The sequence below is a fragment of the Silurus meridionalis genome, chromosome 23 (assembly GCF_014805685.1).
Source record: "Silurus meridionalis isolate SWU-2019-XX chromosome 23, ASM1480568v1, whole genome shotgun sequence".
In the NCBI taxonomy this organism is placed as follows: Eukaryota; Metazoa; Chordata; class Actinopteri; order Siluriformes; family Siluridae; genus Silurus; species Silurus meridionalis.
Genome location: NC_060906.1, coordinates 26097722 through 26115271, shown reverse-complemented (window position 1 = coordinate 26115271; position 17550 = coordinate 26097722). Strand labels below are relative to the sequence as shown.

At 41.7% G+C, this 17550-nt stretch overlaps 1 protein-coding gene across 3 annotated transcripts in view; it reads right to left on the bottom strand.

Moving 5' to 3' along the window:
- LOC124377092 (NACHT, LRR and PYD domains-containing protein 3-like) overlaps positions 1–17550 on the bottom strand; it is a 68386-nt gene that overhangs the window by 27861 nt on the left and 22975 nt on the right. For 2 of the 3 annotated variants that reach the window (XM_046836401.1, XM_046836402.1), the window contains exons 7-9: positions 16975–17148; positions 16592–16765; positions 11346–11519 (exon numbers count right to left, since the gene is read on the bottom strand). In XM_046836401.1, the coding sequence (XP_046692357.1) occupies positions 11346–11519; positions 16592–16765; positions 16975–17148 (522 nt within the window). Of the gene's footprint in view, positions 1–2508; positions 3539–7696; positions 7874–11345; positions 11520–16591; positions 16766–16974; positions 17149–17550 lie in introns of those variants that run through there. The other variant, XM_046836403.1, reaches the window with a different exon arrangement.

The following is a 17550-nucleotide window of genomic DNA, read 5'->3' as shown; positions in this document are numbered from 1 at the left end:
TATTAGACAGACCGTAAAAAACGTCTTCTAATCTTGCATCTTACATCTAAGGTGAGGAAACCAATGTCGCGACGAAATCATCCCACCAAAGGAAATTATCATTAAACAATTAATGCATAACCAAGACACGAAAACATATGCAGCCCTATTGGCTGGCATACGGGACAATCCCCGCAAACAAGGAAGTACATTAAACTCACCTTGATGCGTGATTTCCCTTTTTGGATATTGCTGAAAGTATCCCACTTCTGACACCAAAACTGTTAGATTTTTATCATGCCCAAACGAAACTTAATTCGTGGAGAGGTTTTCCATACGATCTGCGATACCCGTAGGCCTTTCTGATCAGGGAAGAATCACACCGCACACAGCAAATGCTTCCTCTTCAGTTTATTGCAGGCGGCAGAACGTTTATATACACATACAAAGAAAAGAAACCTGACCTAGTTGTTTCCTGTTTAGACAAGAGGATATACTAGCTGGCGATGTGTGAGTCCAGATAAGACTCCTGTTTACCTTACAGACTAACATCGTAAATATTCTATAGACACTGAGCAGACAAAGGAATGTGTGTGAAACAGTGTGAAAACCATCTTAACACTAACAGTAGTGTAGTGTAATGTGGTGTAGTGTAATGTGGTGTGGTGTAGTGTAGTGTAATGTAGTGTGGTGTAATGTAATGTGGTGTGTAGTGTAGTGTGGTGTAGTGTAGTGTGGTGTAGTGTAATGTGGTGTGTGGTGTAGTGTGGTGTGGTGTAGTGTAGTGTAGTGTGGTGTGGTGTAGTGTGGTGTAGTGTAGTGTAGTGTAGTGTGGTGTGGTGTAGTGTAGTGTGGTGTAGTGTGGTGTGGTGTGGTGTAGTGTGGTGTGGTGTGAGTGTAGTGTAATGGTGTAGTGTAGTGTAGTGTAATGTAGTGTGGTGTAATGTAATGTGGTGTGGTGTGTAGTGTAATGTAGTGTGGTGTGTGGTGTAGTGTAGTGCAGTGTAGTGTAATGTGGTGGTGTGGTGTAGTGTAGTGTAATGTAGTGTAGTGTAGTGGTGTAGTGTGGTGTAATGTAGTGTAGTGTAGTGTAGTGTAGTGTGGTGTAGTGTAGTGTAGTGAGTGTAGTGTAGTGTAGTGAGTGTAGTGTAGTGTAGTGTAGTGTAGTGTAGTGTAGTGTAGTGTAATGTAATGTGGTGTAGTGTAGTGTAATGTGGTGTGTGTAGTGTAATGTAATGTGGTGGTGTAGTGTAGTGTAATGGTGTGGTGTAGTGTAATGTAGTGTGGTGTAATGTAGTGGTGTAGTGTAGTGTAGTGTAGTGTAATGTGGTGTGGTGTGGTGTGGTGTAGTGTGGTGTGGTGTTGTGTAGTGTAGTGTAGTGTAATGTAATGTAGTGTGGTGTAATGTAATGTGGTGTGGTGTAGTGTAGTGTAATGTGGTGTGGTGTAGTGTGGTGGTGTAGTGTTGTGTAGTGTAGTGTGGTGTGGTGTGAGTGTAGTGTAGTGTAATGTAATGTGGTGTGGTGTAGTGTAGTGTAGTGTTGTGTAGTGTAATGTGGTGTGGTGTAGTGTAATGTAATGTGGTGTGGTGTAGTGTAGTGTAGTGTAGTGTAGTGTAGTGTAATGTAATGTGGTGTAGTGTGGTGTAGTGTAATGTGGTGTGGTGTAGTGTGTAGTGTAGTGTAGTGTAGTGTAATGTAATGTGGTGTAGTGTGGTGTAGTAATGTGGTGTGGTGTAGTGTAATGTAATGTGGTGTGGTGTGGTGTAATGTAGTGTAGTGTAGTGTAGTGTAGTGTGGTGTAATGTAATGTGGTGTGGTGTGGTGTAGTGTAGTGTAGTGTAATGTGGTGTGGTGTAGTGTAGTGTAGTGTAGTGTAGTGTAGTGTAGTGTAGTGTAGTGTAATGTAGTGTAGTGTTGTGTAGTGTAATGTAGTGTGGTGTGGTGTAGTGTAGTGTAGTGTTGTGTAGTGTAGTGGTGTAGTGTAGTGTAGTGTAATGTGGTGTGGTGTAGTGTAGTGTAGTGTAATGTAGTGTGGTGTAGTGTGGTGTAGTGTAATGTGGTGTAGTGTTGTGTAGTGTAGTGTAGTGTGGTGTGGTGTAGTGTAGTGTAGTGTAATGTAGTGTGGTGTAATGTAATGTGGTGTGGTGTGGTGTAGTGTAGTGTAGTGTAGTGTAATGTGTGTGGTGTAGTGTGTGTGGTGTGGTGTAGTGTAGTGTAGTGTAGTGTGGTGTAGTGTGTGTGGTGTGGTGTAGTGTGTAGTGTAGTGTTGTAGTGTAGTGTAGTGTGGTGTAGTGTGTGTAGTGTGGTGTGGTGTGTGTGGTGTGGTGTGGTGTAGTGTAGTGCAGTGTAGTGTTGTGTAGTGTAGTGTGAGTGTAGTGTAGTGTAGTGTAGTGTGGTGTGGTGTGGTGTAATGTGGTGTAATGTAGTGTGGTGTAGTGTAGTGTAGTGTGGTGTGGTGTGGTGTAGTGTAGTGTAATGTAGTGTAATGTAGTGTAGTGTAATGTAGTGTAGTGTAGTGTAGTGTGTAGTGTAGTAGTGTAGTGTTGTGTAGTGTAGTGTAGTGTATTGTGTAATTCACTGAACTTAATAAAAAGCAATGGAAAATATTGAACAAAAATCAGAAGGTTTATTCCTCCTAATTCTCAGCTAAGAGTAATAATGATCTCAGAAAATATTAAGATGTGTAGTTCCTGGTTAATGAATAAATATATTTTTATAAATGACTTAATAAAGATGCAATTATTTATCATATGCAAAAGATTTATAGTAAAATCTAATGGAAGTGTATATGTTAGCTAACTAGCTAGCAAGCTAATCAGACATGTTTTAACTTTCTTATTAACATGATTCAGTCATTATTTATCACATTTCTGCGACCTGCCACATCCTGACAGCACACAGCATCATGATTCAACATGTTATACAATAATAATAACTCACAACATTGCAGCTCCACAATGATCAGGATCATCAGCACATCTTCATCACATACTGACCATCAAGTCATTGTTTCCAAAACCCTCACTTACTGATGAGTCCCCCAACCATTCTCTCTCTCTCTCTCTCTCTCTCTCTCAAGCAGGTTAGCAAACATTGAACTGAAAATCAAAAGAATAAATTAGCATCATTATTATGATTTAATCCCGTGTGGAGAAACTCTCTCTGATTCTGATTCACAACACAACGAGTGAATTAATGTTTTGAAAGCAACAACACATTACAGAAATGTTAGCTACAACATGGACAGCTGTGTGTTTGTGTAATCATTGTGATGATGTGATGATCTCTCTGGTACGTGTAAAGATGCTGAAGGATTTGACTTTGCAATATAAAAAATGTAATTAAAGCCTGAAGTCACGTTTAGCTGAGGGGATAAAGGATGTGATAAATTACAGCAATTGTTGTGGACTTTCTAAATCTGTATAGAAAAGATTCAGCTTCCAGACTGCTGGAAATGTGGGACACTTCACCAAAACTTCAGCCAGGAAAAGAAGCTGGAGGTCTGAGGAGTTCTATTGGTGCTGGTGGGTGAAGCTTTAGAGCGAGACACCTCAATACTGTAAGACACAGAACAGGACAGAATTACTACACACACACACACACACACACACACACACACACACACACACACACACACACACACACTCCTGAACAGGACAGTGGAATTATCAGTCATAAAGGAAAAGGTTTGGAATGATGAATATTATACAGTATTCTCTATAACAGTCAGGTGCAGTTTGTGTTTTCCATCAAAAGTTATCTTGACAGGTGTAAGTTGGTCATCAACATCAAACATTCTTTTCTTTGCAGATGAAAGGTAAAAAAAAATAAGTTTTTGTTCATACACATACCCAAAACCTACTGCATTTCCATACACATATTTCAGTTATTATATTAGTCATAATTGCATGGGGTATATCAGTAGAAGAACGCTGAGGATAGAGCCAACAGGAAGGAGGAAAAGAGAAAGAGCAAGGAGGAGGTTAATGGATGTGGTGAGGGAAGACATGCAGGAAGTTGGTGTGAAAGAGACACATGTAGAGGACGGGGGGGGATGGAGACGGATGATCTGCTGTGGCGCCCCCTAATGGTAGAAATCTCGCATTGATTATAAAATACTACTACTGATATATAAAGCACTTAACGCTCTCACACCGCAGTATCTGAGTGAACTTTTGTACCAGGATGATCCTCCACGCCTACTTAGATCAAAAGGTGCAGGTTATTTGTTGGTACCTCAAATAATGAAGACTCCAGCAGGGGGCAGATGTTTCTCTTATAAACCCCACAGTTATGGAACAGCCTTCCGATCAGTGTTCGGGACTCAGACACAGTCTCAGTGTTCAAGTCGAGGCTGAACACATATTTATTTAGCGGAGTCTTTAGTCAGTAGGTGTTTGTGAGGTAAAGGAGCAGATCTGGAGGGATCATGGACATGGAGTGTTTGGTGAACTGGGATATTTGGATGCTGTCGTCTCCTCACTCTCACACGTTCACTCAGGTTTGTTGATGGTGGTGTGGTGGGTCGCCTCATCCCAGAGATCCTCATGTCTGTGTTTCCTTCTGCTTCTCCCTTTTAGTTCTGCTGCTACAGTGAGTCTTGTTCCTACTTACACCCTGATCACATCTCTCTCTCTCTCTCTCTCTCTCTCTCTCTCTCTCTCTCTCTCGGTCGAGTTAAACATGCTCCTGAGGCTCCAGTGACCACTGTTCCTGCCCCTCTCCCCCTCTGTGGATCTTCAACCTTCTGTGCAGCTTGGGACGGTCTCTCATCAACACCTTGGGTGGTTCCATGAAATTCTGGAGTAGAACGGGTGCTTTGAGGACGGATTGGACTGTAGTTAATGTCAACAGTCTGCTACACTGACTCAGGAATACACTTCGCTTCTGATCATCATCACTGTACCACGCAACATATTATAGTTATATATCATATTATATATATAGTATTATAGATACAGAAATGAAAGTCAAATCAGATACGAAAAAGTATATACCTTTTAGTTCCTGGAAATGTATAACTAAACTGCTCTTAAAACATGCAAAACATTTGCTCTTTTTGTAAAAAATGAGAGATAAGTTGTACTTTGATCTCCAGTCACATGAGTATTATTTCGTCCCTCAGGCTGAAAATGGCCTTTTATTTTTTTATAGCTCCAGAGGATGTGACCTGATACTTAGAATCTGAAAAGCAAAATGCACCCTTTTTCTGCATAAAAAAAAAAAAACAGCTGGCAAAAATCTATATTGAATATTTAATGTTCTAAAATCTTTTCAAAACTGGATCCATTTTGCTATAAGTGGACAAAGAGCTGGAGTTTAACAGAATTACAAATACATATATTTTATTTATAGGGAAAGGCTGTGTTCTTCTGCTTCATATTTAAGGTAAAACAGGTTAATAATGTGATGTATATTATTATGCATTAACCTTTAAACTTTTTATTTTCACAGATGGTAACAAACAGGAACATATCTATTAATCATCAAACTATAACCTTACAATTTCAACAGGCACTGGCAAATAGAGGCATGTACAGGCAATCAGAATGTATAAACAACTTAAAAAATGCCCTGAAATTGAGCCAATAAAATTACTACACTACAAACACCTTGTCACGTATCTGGTCCCTGTTGTTCCTCCCACTCACCACCAGAGTGCGTTATAACTACTGTTACAACCGGCAGTATTTTGTTATTTTATATGGTATTTGAATGCGGTGTGTGGTTGTGTGCATATGCCATCCCCGAGACACCAGTCCAGGACTTCCCAGCACTCCAGTAAACTAAACTTGTGTCCACTTACCTTTGGATGATGTCAGCAGGAGGCGACCTATAAAGTCGAGTGGGAAGCTGGGATCAAGACCTTGCTTAGCCGACGCTCGCTTTGATCAGGTTACTTTGTTACATGTATTGTGTGATTTCCTGTTACTGACCTACGCCCGTTCTGACTCTACGTTTGCCCTGTCCCATTCTCACTGTGATTAGCTCACGGTAATCTTCTTCTTTAGGCTGCTCCCATTAGGGGGCGCCACAGCGGATCATCCGTCTCCATACCACCCTGTCCTCTATATCTGCCTCTTTGTGTATCCATTCTCCAACACACTTATACCAAATACACTCCCAACTCGTAAAATCCACCACCCCATGCCTTAAATCATGCTGTGCTCCCCAACCCTAGACTGGGACGTAACAGAATTAAGGCTCGTCTGGGATGATGATTGTATTTGGTAGTATTTTTTCTTTTTGTTTCTGTTGTGCAGTGAGCCTATTGTGGTCTGTTTTGTGAGAATGGCAGCATTTGATTTAACTATGTTTATGAACCAGTTTGATCTGGCTTTTCAGAATTGACCCAATTTTCACAAACCAGTGCCTTGGCCATGGAAGTTCTGTTCTTCTGTGGCAGACTCCCATAGTCCTGTCCAGGCTGATGTCTCCAGTGAGCCCACGTCACACATTAAAACAGAGTTTAAATGATGAGACTGTTAAAGCTGCTGTTCTCTGCACATATCAGCGTGTGCCCAAAGCGTACCGCCAGAGTTTCAGAAATTCCGTTAAGAGAGAAAGTGTGACATATGTAGAGTTTGCTTGTGAGAAGGCTACATTATTTGAGAAATGGTGCTCAGCGAGTGGTGTGCAGAGTTTTAAGCAGCTTATAGAACTCATTCTATTGGAGGAGTTTAAAACTTGTTTACTGACTGTATCCCATCGGCCTGCAATTCTCAGAAGCCCCTGCCTGGGAACCAATTACTGACTCCTCCCAGTTCCCAGCAGGAGGAAAAAGGAGACACAGAGAGACTCATGTTCTTGTATATTAAATAATGTACTACTGCCATTCTATATCTCCATGATTTGTGTTGCCACATTTTACATTGCTATGTACAAAAGTGTTATGTTCCATGTGTCAGCTACTCAGGTCTAGGATCCAAGGCGGATGCCGGGAAGGTGTCTGGAGCAGGGAGAGCCGTGCCAGAAATGTGAGTGAGGAGAGCCGAGTCAGTGAGCCGAATCAGGAGCCGAAGCCCATGGATCGCAAGGATGCGGAGCCAGAAGTCGGAGAGCATTGAGCACAAGCAGAGCCGAGAACCAGAGTGCGTTGAGCGCGAGCAGAGCAGAGCAGAGCCGAGATTAATGCTGAGGGGAGAGTCGGGAAAACAGCTGCGGTCGGGGGGCCGGAGGTGAGAATAGTCAGGTGGAAACAGGTCGGTAATTTAAGGTTAAATAAATCAGTAAATTTCTGGCCTCCTTCTATGTGTTTACAATATGGACGCAATTTCCGGGTACAAGTTGCAAGGGGGCAGTTCCTTAGGGGGTGGAAGCAGCAATGCCGGAAGTGCTCAAGCGAGCTGACACCATGTTCTATTGTCTTTGTGTTTGACCTTGAACTGGTTACCACATTTATGATTGTATGCTGCCTGCCCCAACCATTGACTGTTTTTAGATGACCTTTTTGTCACTCCTTGGACGTCTCTATTTGATGTTGTCGTCCCTGCCTGTTTAACCACTGTCTTACTAATAAAACCTGCAAATTTTACTCCATCTTTATCTCTATTTAATCTTCCACTCAGTCATCACACCGAGTCAACCTTTTAATCACCTTTATCTTTATCTAACCTTCCACCTGTAAAAAAATGATGAATGATGACCTTTGACCTATACCTTTCAAGATAACATTTGACGGAACATGAAAACTGTACCTCTCTACTGTAACTCACATCAGTTTCTCCAGGTTACAGTGTGGGTCCTTCAGTAGATCATTGAGAAGCTTCAATCCTGATTCTCCTTCTTCATTGTTGTACAGATTCAGTTCTCTCAGATGCAATGAGGAATTTAATCTCAGAGCTGAAGCCAGAGCAGCACATCCTTCATCTGTAATCCTGCACTCAGACATCCTGAAAGAAAAAGAAAATCTTTTCACACTTTATTCACTGAGGTTCAGCACCAGAACCATTCAGTACAGAAAATCTTTAAAGAAAAATGACACCCCCTTTGGCCATATGATTCTTAAAAATAAAATACAAACAATGTATAATAGAAAACTCCATTAGAACTTTGTGAGTAAAGTGGTTTATGAGTGTTTTGTACTACGAGCAAAATATTTTGTTGAAATTTGCATTGGCTTGCAAGCAAAAATCTGATATACAAACCTCAGACTTTGTATAGTATATTATACACAAGTATAGTATGGGAAAACCTGAATCGATATACGAGTAAATTGGTTTGTGAGCACGGTTCTGGAACAAATGATGCTTGTAAACCGGGGTTCCACTGTATTATATTTTAAATCCTATTGCAAAGTTACTTAAAATTTAAGAACAGATAAATTCAGGATTTAGTACTAACTTATTAAGAAATATCAAAGCTTACAAACACTTTTTGTAGGTGTCTTTCCACCCATGAGTAGGACACCATGTTTAACACACAAACCTGTAATAATGGTGCCAACAAGGCGGTGTGGCAGTAGCTTGCAGCAGCATCTCCGATCCAAAATCGTGCTTTTCACATGTTTACAGTTTAGAGAGTGTTACGTCTTTTTTTAGAGAGACGTTGCTCAGCGACAGAGTTCTGGACGCCGCCATCTAACTAGATGGGCAAGCCGTGTTTCATGCCGACAGAAGAGCAGCTCTGTATTTTTATATCAAGAACTCTGTGCTTGTCTCCCACTATTGCTCATCGTTACTGCAGTTTGTGACTGTAAGATGCAGGCCATTTTATTTCCCATGGAATTTACCACTGTTTTTATTGTCGGAGTGTACATTCAGAAAAAAGCTAAGGAGGCATTGTGTGAACTCTATGTGGTTATTAGCGACCTGCAGAATGCTCACGAACTGGACCACAGCCACCTTCAGGACAGCGGAGACACCCGGCCCATGTGCCCATTCGATCACAAGCTACAAGGAAGACGGTGCCTCCTCCCGGTGACCAGGTGCTACATCTAACCACAGCTGAAGTGAGGAAAACTCTATGCAGAGTTAACCCACAGATGTCTGCTGGACCAAACAACATTCCTGGCAGAGTGCTCAGGGAATGTGTAGAACAGCTAGTGGATGTCTTTACAGACATCTTCAACATCTCCCTAAGCATCAACGTTGTTCCTACATCCCTTAAGACGATGACCATCGTCCCCATGCTGAAGAAGTCTACAGTCTCCTGTCTCAATGACTATCATCCCGTCGCACTCACACCCATTGTGATGAAGAGCTTTGAGAGGCTCGTCATGAGGCACATCAAGTCCCAGCTACCACCTTCAATGGACCTCATGCAGTTTGTGTATCATCCAAACCATTCCATGGATGATGCCATCTCTACAACCCTCTTTCTGGCCCTCACCCACCTGGAGAATAAGGACACTTGAGTACAAATGTTTTTCAGTTTGCAGTTCAACATTTAACACAATCATCCCTCAGCACCTGATTGAGAAGCTGAGCCTACTGGGCCTAAACACCTCATTCTGCAACTGGATTCTGTACCTCCTGGCTGGGAGACCTCAGTCAGTCCGGATCGGAAATACATCATCAGTTCGCCGATGACACGACCGTGGTGGGTCTCATCAGCAAGAATGATGAGTCAGCATACAGAGAGGAGGTACAACAGTTAACAGCCTGGTGGGAGCAACAACCTGTCTCTGAACGTTGACAAAACCAAAGAGATGGTGGTTGACTTCAGGAGAGAACAGAGCCGCTATTTTCCACTGATCATCGATCGATCCTCCGTTGAGATCATCAAGAGCACCAAATTTCTTGGTGTACATCTGCCTGGTCACTCAACACCAGCTCCATCACCAAGAAAGCAGCACCTCTACTTCCTGAGAAGGCTGAGAAAAGCCCATCTCACTCCCCCCCATCCTAATCCTGTTCTACAAAGGGACCATTATTGCCTGGTTTGGGAACTGCACCGCCTCAGATCACAAGACCCTACAGAGGATTGTGAGGACAGCTGGGAACATCATTGGGGTCTCTCTACCCTCTATTAATTACACTTACAACACACACTGTATCCGCAACGCCAACAGCATTGTGGACAACCCACAATGCTGTTGGCTGTTTTGGGTTTTGTGTATTTCTCCCACACTGACTTGTGTTGTCTGTCTTCACCGTTTTTTGTTTGCACTGTTTACAGTCAGTTGCACACGATGCACTTTACATGGCATGGACACTTACTTTAGTCCTTAACTCTGTGTTCTGTTATGTAGCTTTATGTTGTGTGATGTAGCTCTGTGTTTTTTAATGTACAGTAGCACCAGGGTTCTGGAAATGACAATAAAAGCTCATTGACTTGACTTGATGTTCCAGTCAGGGAGTTCCTCCTGCTTTTCTTAAAATAGTCAATGTTAGATTTATAATTTATGTCACATTTAGTTACCACACTTTTCCAGTTTTTTTATTGATCCCACATGGAAATTATTTCTTCTTCACATATCCCAGCAAAGTAGGAATCTGGGGTCGGAGCACTTGGTCAGGTATGTCACAGTGACCCTGGAGCAAAGAGGGTTAAGGGTCTTGCCAAAGGCTCAAAAGTGACAGCTTGATGATACCCCCAACCTTCTGAACAACAACCCAGAGCCTTGACCACTAAGCTCCCACATCCCTAATTTAATCCATTATTCTATCTGTATATCTAGTGTTTCTTGTTCACCTGTTACAGAATCAGCTTTATTGGACAAGCATTGAGTGCAGAGTAAGAACAGTACATGACGTACAGATACAAGACACACTGACTATGACAGAAAGTGAGATTCATACATGGTAAAGGTAACTGGTCTGTAGCCATTTTGTCCAAAGATGCAGGTTTTTATGGGAGCAGGTATCATGAAGCATGATGGGACCATGCTCAGTTCCAGTGATCAATCAAAGATCAGCATGACCTGAACTGAACAGGTTTTTAGGCAAAAGAGAATGACTTGTTTGGGTGTCATGTATACTTGTACACATACCTACACATCAAAACACAGGGTCAGCCATGATAGAGACCCCCAGTAACCCAGAGCCTAAACCAATGAGCGATCACTTTCCAAGCAGCAAACAATGGTTTGTCATTGTTGAATTTTCTGCAAATGGTGGTTGGGTGGATATGTGGTGCTCCAATTTCACATAGAACCCAGTCTGTGCAATCAAAGCAGTCCTGCAATTTCAAATTTGGCTTCATCTGTGAATTTTTTCTCTGTAGTGACTAGTTTTAATTTATGCTTATAAGTAGGATGAGGTAAACCAGAGAGTAACCAAGTGCAGCACAGGAAGCAGAGTGGTCGATGTCCTCTAAAACCATGTAGCAGTGGTCCAAAGTAATTCCTTATTATTGTAGAACTACTGTGTGTGTGTGTGTGTGTGTGTGTGTGTGTGTGTGTGTGTGTGTGTGTGTGTGTACCTCAGTATCTCCAGTGTACAGTGTGGAGTCTCCAGTCCAGCAGAGAGCAGCTTCACTCCTGAATCCTGCAGGTTATTGTGACTCAGGTTTAGTTCTCTTAGTCTGGAGGAGTTTAAGCTGAGAACTGAGGACAGAGTTCTACAGCTTTCCTCTGTCAGATTGCACTTCCACACCCTGTAACAAAAATTATAATATATGTATTTTTCTGATTGGCAAAATAAGTTTGTTTCCATTTGTTGGGAATGATCTGTCTAGCTAGGTTCTAGTGTCAGGGTAAAAAATAATAAACAGCTTGTATATAATCATTGCAAAGACAACAAGGGACTGTCAGTGATGCAACTACCATACAGGCTTGGACTACACGGTGCCGAGAGAGGAATTGGTGTATTGTATGAGAAAGTCTGGTGTGTCAGAGAAGTATGTGAGGGTGGTGCAGGACATGTATGAGGACAGTGTGACAGCAGTGAAGGTGCAGTAGAAACAACAGACTGGTTCAAGATGGAGGTTGGAACTGCATATAGGATCGGCTCTGAGCCCTTTCCTGTTTGCAGTGGTGATGGACAGGTTGAAGGACGAGGTCAGACAGGAGTCTCCATGGACTATAATGTTTGCGGATGATATTGTTATTTGTGGTAAGAGTAGGGAGCAGGTGGAGAAGATCCTGGAGAGGTGGAGATATGCGCTGGATAGAAGGGGAATGAAAGTCAGTAGGAGTAAGACAGAGTACATGTGTGTGAATGAGAGGGAGGGCAGTGGAGGGATGCAGTTGCAGGGAGAAGAGGTGGAGAAGGTGGAGGAGTTCAGGTACCTGGGGTCAACAGTGCAAAGTAATGGAGAGTGTGTTAGAGAAGTGAAGAAAAGTGTGCAGGCAGGGTGGAGTGGGTGGAAAAGAGTGATAGCAGGAGTGATTACTGATAGAAGAGTATCTTTGAGAGTGAAAGGGAAAGTTTATAGGACTGTGGTGAGACCTGAGATGTTGTATGGTATTCTCCTACTTCATATCGGTAGGAGAATACTGTGGATAGAGCCACCAGAAAGGAGGAAAAAAAAGGGAAGGACAAAAAAGGAGGTTCATTGATGTGGTGAAGGAAGACATGCAGGTAGTTGGTTTAAAAGAGGCAGATGTAGAGGAAAGAATAGTATTGAGAAGGATGATCTGCAGTGGCAACCCTTAATATGAACAGCCAAAAGAAAAAGAAGAAGAAGAAAAAGACGGGAAGCTTAGTGGAGCAATTAATCAAACCCTCGAAAAGTATGAGTTGGACGTTTTTTCAAAATGATGGACCAAGTGCTTGAGCCTAAATTGTTTGCTGTATTAGGAGGTCTCACAACATTAAGCAAAGGGCCTTTTGATTTGTCATATATACATTACCATACAGTGAAATTCTTCCTTTGCATATCCCAGTGATGATAAGAAGCTGGGATCAGAGCAAGGGGCCTTCAGTGGGGACTTAACCACATTAATCTACCTCTTAATTCACCACTATCACGTCACAACGCATAGCATAACACAGAGAGAGACATTTCACATATGGAGGATGAAAACCATTTTACTAAAGCCAAAAACCAAAAATCTAACATCCACATACACGTACTGGAAGCAGTGCAGCCAAGAGAAACGCTACGAAATGAAGAGAATAAACTGATGGGAATAAATTAATACAATTTCATGGAACAAATATTAGAATTTAGGTTGTAAATGTAGGTCAGTGCTTTTGATAGTGTTTAGATCAGGAGAGAAGGATTTGCTAGCCCTGACCTCCCACCACTGCTGCTACCCCACTTCACATTTCTGATCATCACCTGGTTTACTTTACAATCACTCTTCCTGTCCTACCTGAAAACTATTTCCAACATATCTCTCTAACTGCTGTAACCTCCACTCTATCTTTTCCTTCTCTGTAGCTTCTTGTATTTTTTTCAGCTCTTCCTGACTCTTACTTCTTTTCCTTTCTACCCTTGGACTCTGCCACTGACAAATTCCTCTCTTATCATTCCTCTATAGACCTCCTCTGCTCCCTGACTGCTAAACTTCTTGTACCACCCAAAAGATCCTAAATCAGCAGAGAGGAAGTGGGAAAAAACTGACTGTTGATTTCTGTAAAGCTGCTTTGAGACAATGTCTGTTGTGAAAAGCGCTATACAAATAAACTTCACTTGACTTGACTTGACAACAGCCTCCAGCCTCATAATATTAACAAGAACAAGCTGAATAATGTGCATTTGAAGAAGTCAAGTCAGTCAAGTTTAAATCAACAGTCAAGGTGAAGGGTGTGTGTTTGTCCCTGATGAGCAGCCGTGGCCACTGTGGCAAGGAAAAACTCCCTTAGATGTTATGAGGAAGAAATCTCGAGAGGAACCAGACTCAAAAGGGGAACCCATCCTCATTTGGGTGACATCAATAGTTTGAACATAAATCTGATCAGATGTTTTGGAGCACAAGGTTATGATGTGATGTGTGTTATGTGTAGAACTCACTAAAAAGATACGTCTTTAATCTGCACTTAAACTGGGACAGTGTGTCTGAACACTGTCAGGAAGACTATTCCAAAAAATGTGAGAATGTTCTACCACCTTTAGTGGACTTTGCTATTCAAGGAACTACTAGAAGTAAAGAGTTTTGAGATCTCAGTGAGCATGGCGGATTGTAGCATGTTAGAAAACTGGAGATACATGAAGATAAACCATTTAGTGTTTTATAAGTAAGAAGTAATAGTATGTAGTGGGTTTAAAACTTAACAGGAAGCCAGTGTAGGGACGAGAAGATTGGGGTTTATATGGTGATATTTTCTCGACTTTGTAAGAACTCTGACTGCCGCATTCTGGACTAACTGAAGCTTGTTTATTAATGATGCAGGACATCCACCTAGTAATGCATTACAATAGTCCAGTCTGGAGGTCATGAACACATGGACGAGCTTCTCTGCATCAGATATAGACAACATGTTTCTTAACTTAGAAATATTTCTAAGGTGAAGAAGCTGTTTTTGTAACTTGGTTGATGTGATTTTTTAAAGACAAGTTGCTCTAAAATAACTCCCAGATCTTTTACTGTTGAACTAGTGGTTACAGAACATCCATCTAAATGCAGGTTGAAATGCTGGAGCTTCTGTATACTGGTTTTTGAACGTATGAGCAAAATCTCAGTCTTATCGGAATTTAATAATAGATAGTCATGGGTCATCCAATCTCTTATTTCCTTTACACACTCAGTTATTCAAACTAATTGAGTGTATCACCTGGTTTTGATGAGATCTATAGCTGGGTATCATTAGCATAACAGTGGAAGCTAATCCCATACCTTCTAATAATGCCTAATGCCTGTCCCTGAATGGCAATGTAATTCTGTCTTGAGCTATAGTGTCGAATGCAGCACTAAGATCTAGTAAATCTAACAGTGAGGGTCTGAAGCTAAAAACAGGGCATTAGTGATTTTAACTAGAGCAGTTTCTGTGCTATGATGGAGCCTGAAACCTGACTGAAACTCTTCAAAGATATTGTTCAATTGTAAGTAGGAACAGAACTGGGCAGCGACAATCTTTTGAAAAATCTTAGACATAAATGGGAGATTTAAAATGTGTCTGTAATTTAATATTGTGTTTTGATCCAAATTAGGTTTCTTAATGAGGGGCTTAATAACTGCTAACTTGAGGGATTTAGGGACATGACCTAAAGATAGTGAGGAGTTAATAATATTCAGAAAAGTCTCACCAGCTTTATGTAACACTTCCTTCAGTAGTTTAGTTGGAATGGAATCTAACTGACATGCTGTTGATTTGGTTTTAGTGATAAGATCATACAGCTCTTCCTGTCCTGTACATTTAAAGCAGTGTAGTTGTAATTGTGGAGTTTTCCTGAAACACTTAAATTAGCACTTTCCAAGTTTGCTTTGTAGAATTCAAGAGTTATATTTATATTAAGTGTGTAATCTTGTGTACAGTGTAGATTTATTAATTACTAGAGACTCAAAGCACTTTTGTACATCGCTCTGGATAAGGGCATCTGCTAAATGCCGCAAATGTAAATGTAAATAAAAAAAACTTTCTTTCAGCTTCTCCCATTGGGGGCGCCACAGCAGACCATCCGCATATTTGATTTGGCACGTTTTTATGCTGGATGCCCTTCCTAACGCAACCCTCCCCATTTATCCGGGCTTGGGACCGGCACTACGGCTTGTGCAACCCTAATGGTTGGGGTCGGTTCCCAGACCGGGGATCGAACCCGGGCCACAGCGGTGAGAGCGCCGCATCCTAACCACTAGACCATCAGGGAACCATTGCAAATTTTAATGGAAATGTACAATTGGTCCAACCTTTACAATTGTTTTTCTAATACTTTCAATTTTTCCAGTGAAGAAATTCATAAAGTCGTCACTACTAAACTGTGATGGAACACATTTTTCAGATCCCTGATTTGTAGTTAGTTTAGCTACTGTACTGAAAAGGAACCTGGGATTGTTTTTGTTATTTTCTATGAGTTTGCTCAGGTGTTCAGCTCTAGCAGCTTTTAGCGCCTGTTTGTAGCTAAGCATACTGTCTTTATACGCAATTCTAAATACCTCCAGTTCAGTTTTCCTCCTTTTTCTTTCCAGATAACGGGCTAATCAACTGTCCTTCTCCTCACATGTTGCTAATGTGACTTGCTCTTGTTGATGTTTTCTCTACAACATCTGAAGGATTCGACTTTGGCTGCCCATCTGCTTCCAGACTGACTCTTGTCATTTCAAGATTGGACAACTGCCAATTTCTACTGGCAGATTGACCTCTGAACTCTATTCATCCACTGCAAAATAATTCAAAACGCAGCTGTGGGACTTGTGTCCAACCTTCCCAAGTCCTGACCCCCCTGTCCCCCTGTCAATTTCTTCTCATGTCAGAGAGGTGGGGCGGTGGGGTTATGTGGCATGGAGGGCCGGTTGGTGAATAGAGGGCAGAGCCAGAGAAAATGAGCCGTGATAATCACACACCAGTAGGTGATCCAACTAATCAGGGTTTCCCTTTGAAATAAATGGGGAAGAGTATAAATGAATAAGGCCAAATAAAACCAGTTCTGTTTTGGTGAACCTGCCGCATGTCTCCTCTTTCTTCCACCATGAGACAGTGAGCTCTCCACACTAATCTAAAATTATAAGCATTTTCAAATCATATGTATGATATGACACACGGATTGACACACACACACACACACACACACACACACACACACACACACACACACGTTTTTTGTGTAATTTTTAGTGATCTTACTTTAGTTTTTCCAGTGTACAGTGTGGAGTCTCCAGTCCAGCAGAGAGCAGCGTCACTCCTGAATCCTGCAGGTTATTGTTACTCAAGTCCAGATCTCTCAGTCTGGAGGAGTTTGAGTTGAGAACTGAAGACAGAGATCTACAGCTTTGCTCTCTCAGATTACAGTCACATAACCTGGAAGAAAATTAATCAATTATAATATTGAGCCAAAATAAATTAGCATGTCAGCAGCATATTAGCATGTCATTCACAATGCACAATTCTGGTACGTTGGCTGTTGCTATTTAAGGACTTTGTTTACATTTAGTCCTTGCTAGTTAACCTATTCAGTACCTTGCACCAGAGGTGGGTGTGTGTGTGTGTGTGTGTGTGTGTGTGTGTACCTCAGTATCTCCAGTGTACAGTGTGGAGTCTCCAGTCCAGCAGAGAGCAGCGTCACTCCTGAATCCTGCAGGTTATTGTGACTCAGGTCCAGTTCTCTCAGTCTGGAGGAGTTTGAGCTGAGAACTGAGGACAGAGTTCTACAGCTTTTCTCTGTCAGATCGCAATCACGCAGCCTGGAAGAAAACAATAATCTAAAGTAAAGTGTGTTCCTTTTATGTAAACCAATCACAGACAGAAACAATACAGGAAATTTTGGAAAGTCTACAAAACAGCAATCCAAAATGTGTTTAAGAAACAGACACATTCCAGTTGAATCAATATGAGTTGTTTGATATTATTTGGCCTCCCTGCATGGCTAAAATGTCACACTGTATCCTTGCTCAATGGAAAGTGTTCCTTTCCCCAGTGGACTTGCAGGAAATGCTGTTTCCTTTTAGGCCACACTGTAACTTTACTCCCAAGTGAGTTACAGTGGAAGCTGTTGATCCCTCGGATACTACCCAGGCCCCTTTGCTGGAGAGGCAAGCCAGAAACCACTGTTCTCTTGGGAATCTTCAGAACAGAAGATTTCTTTG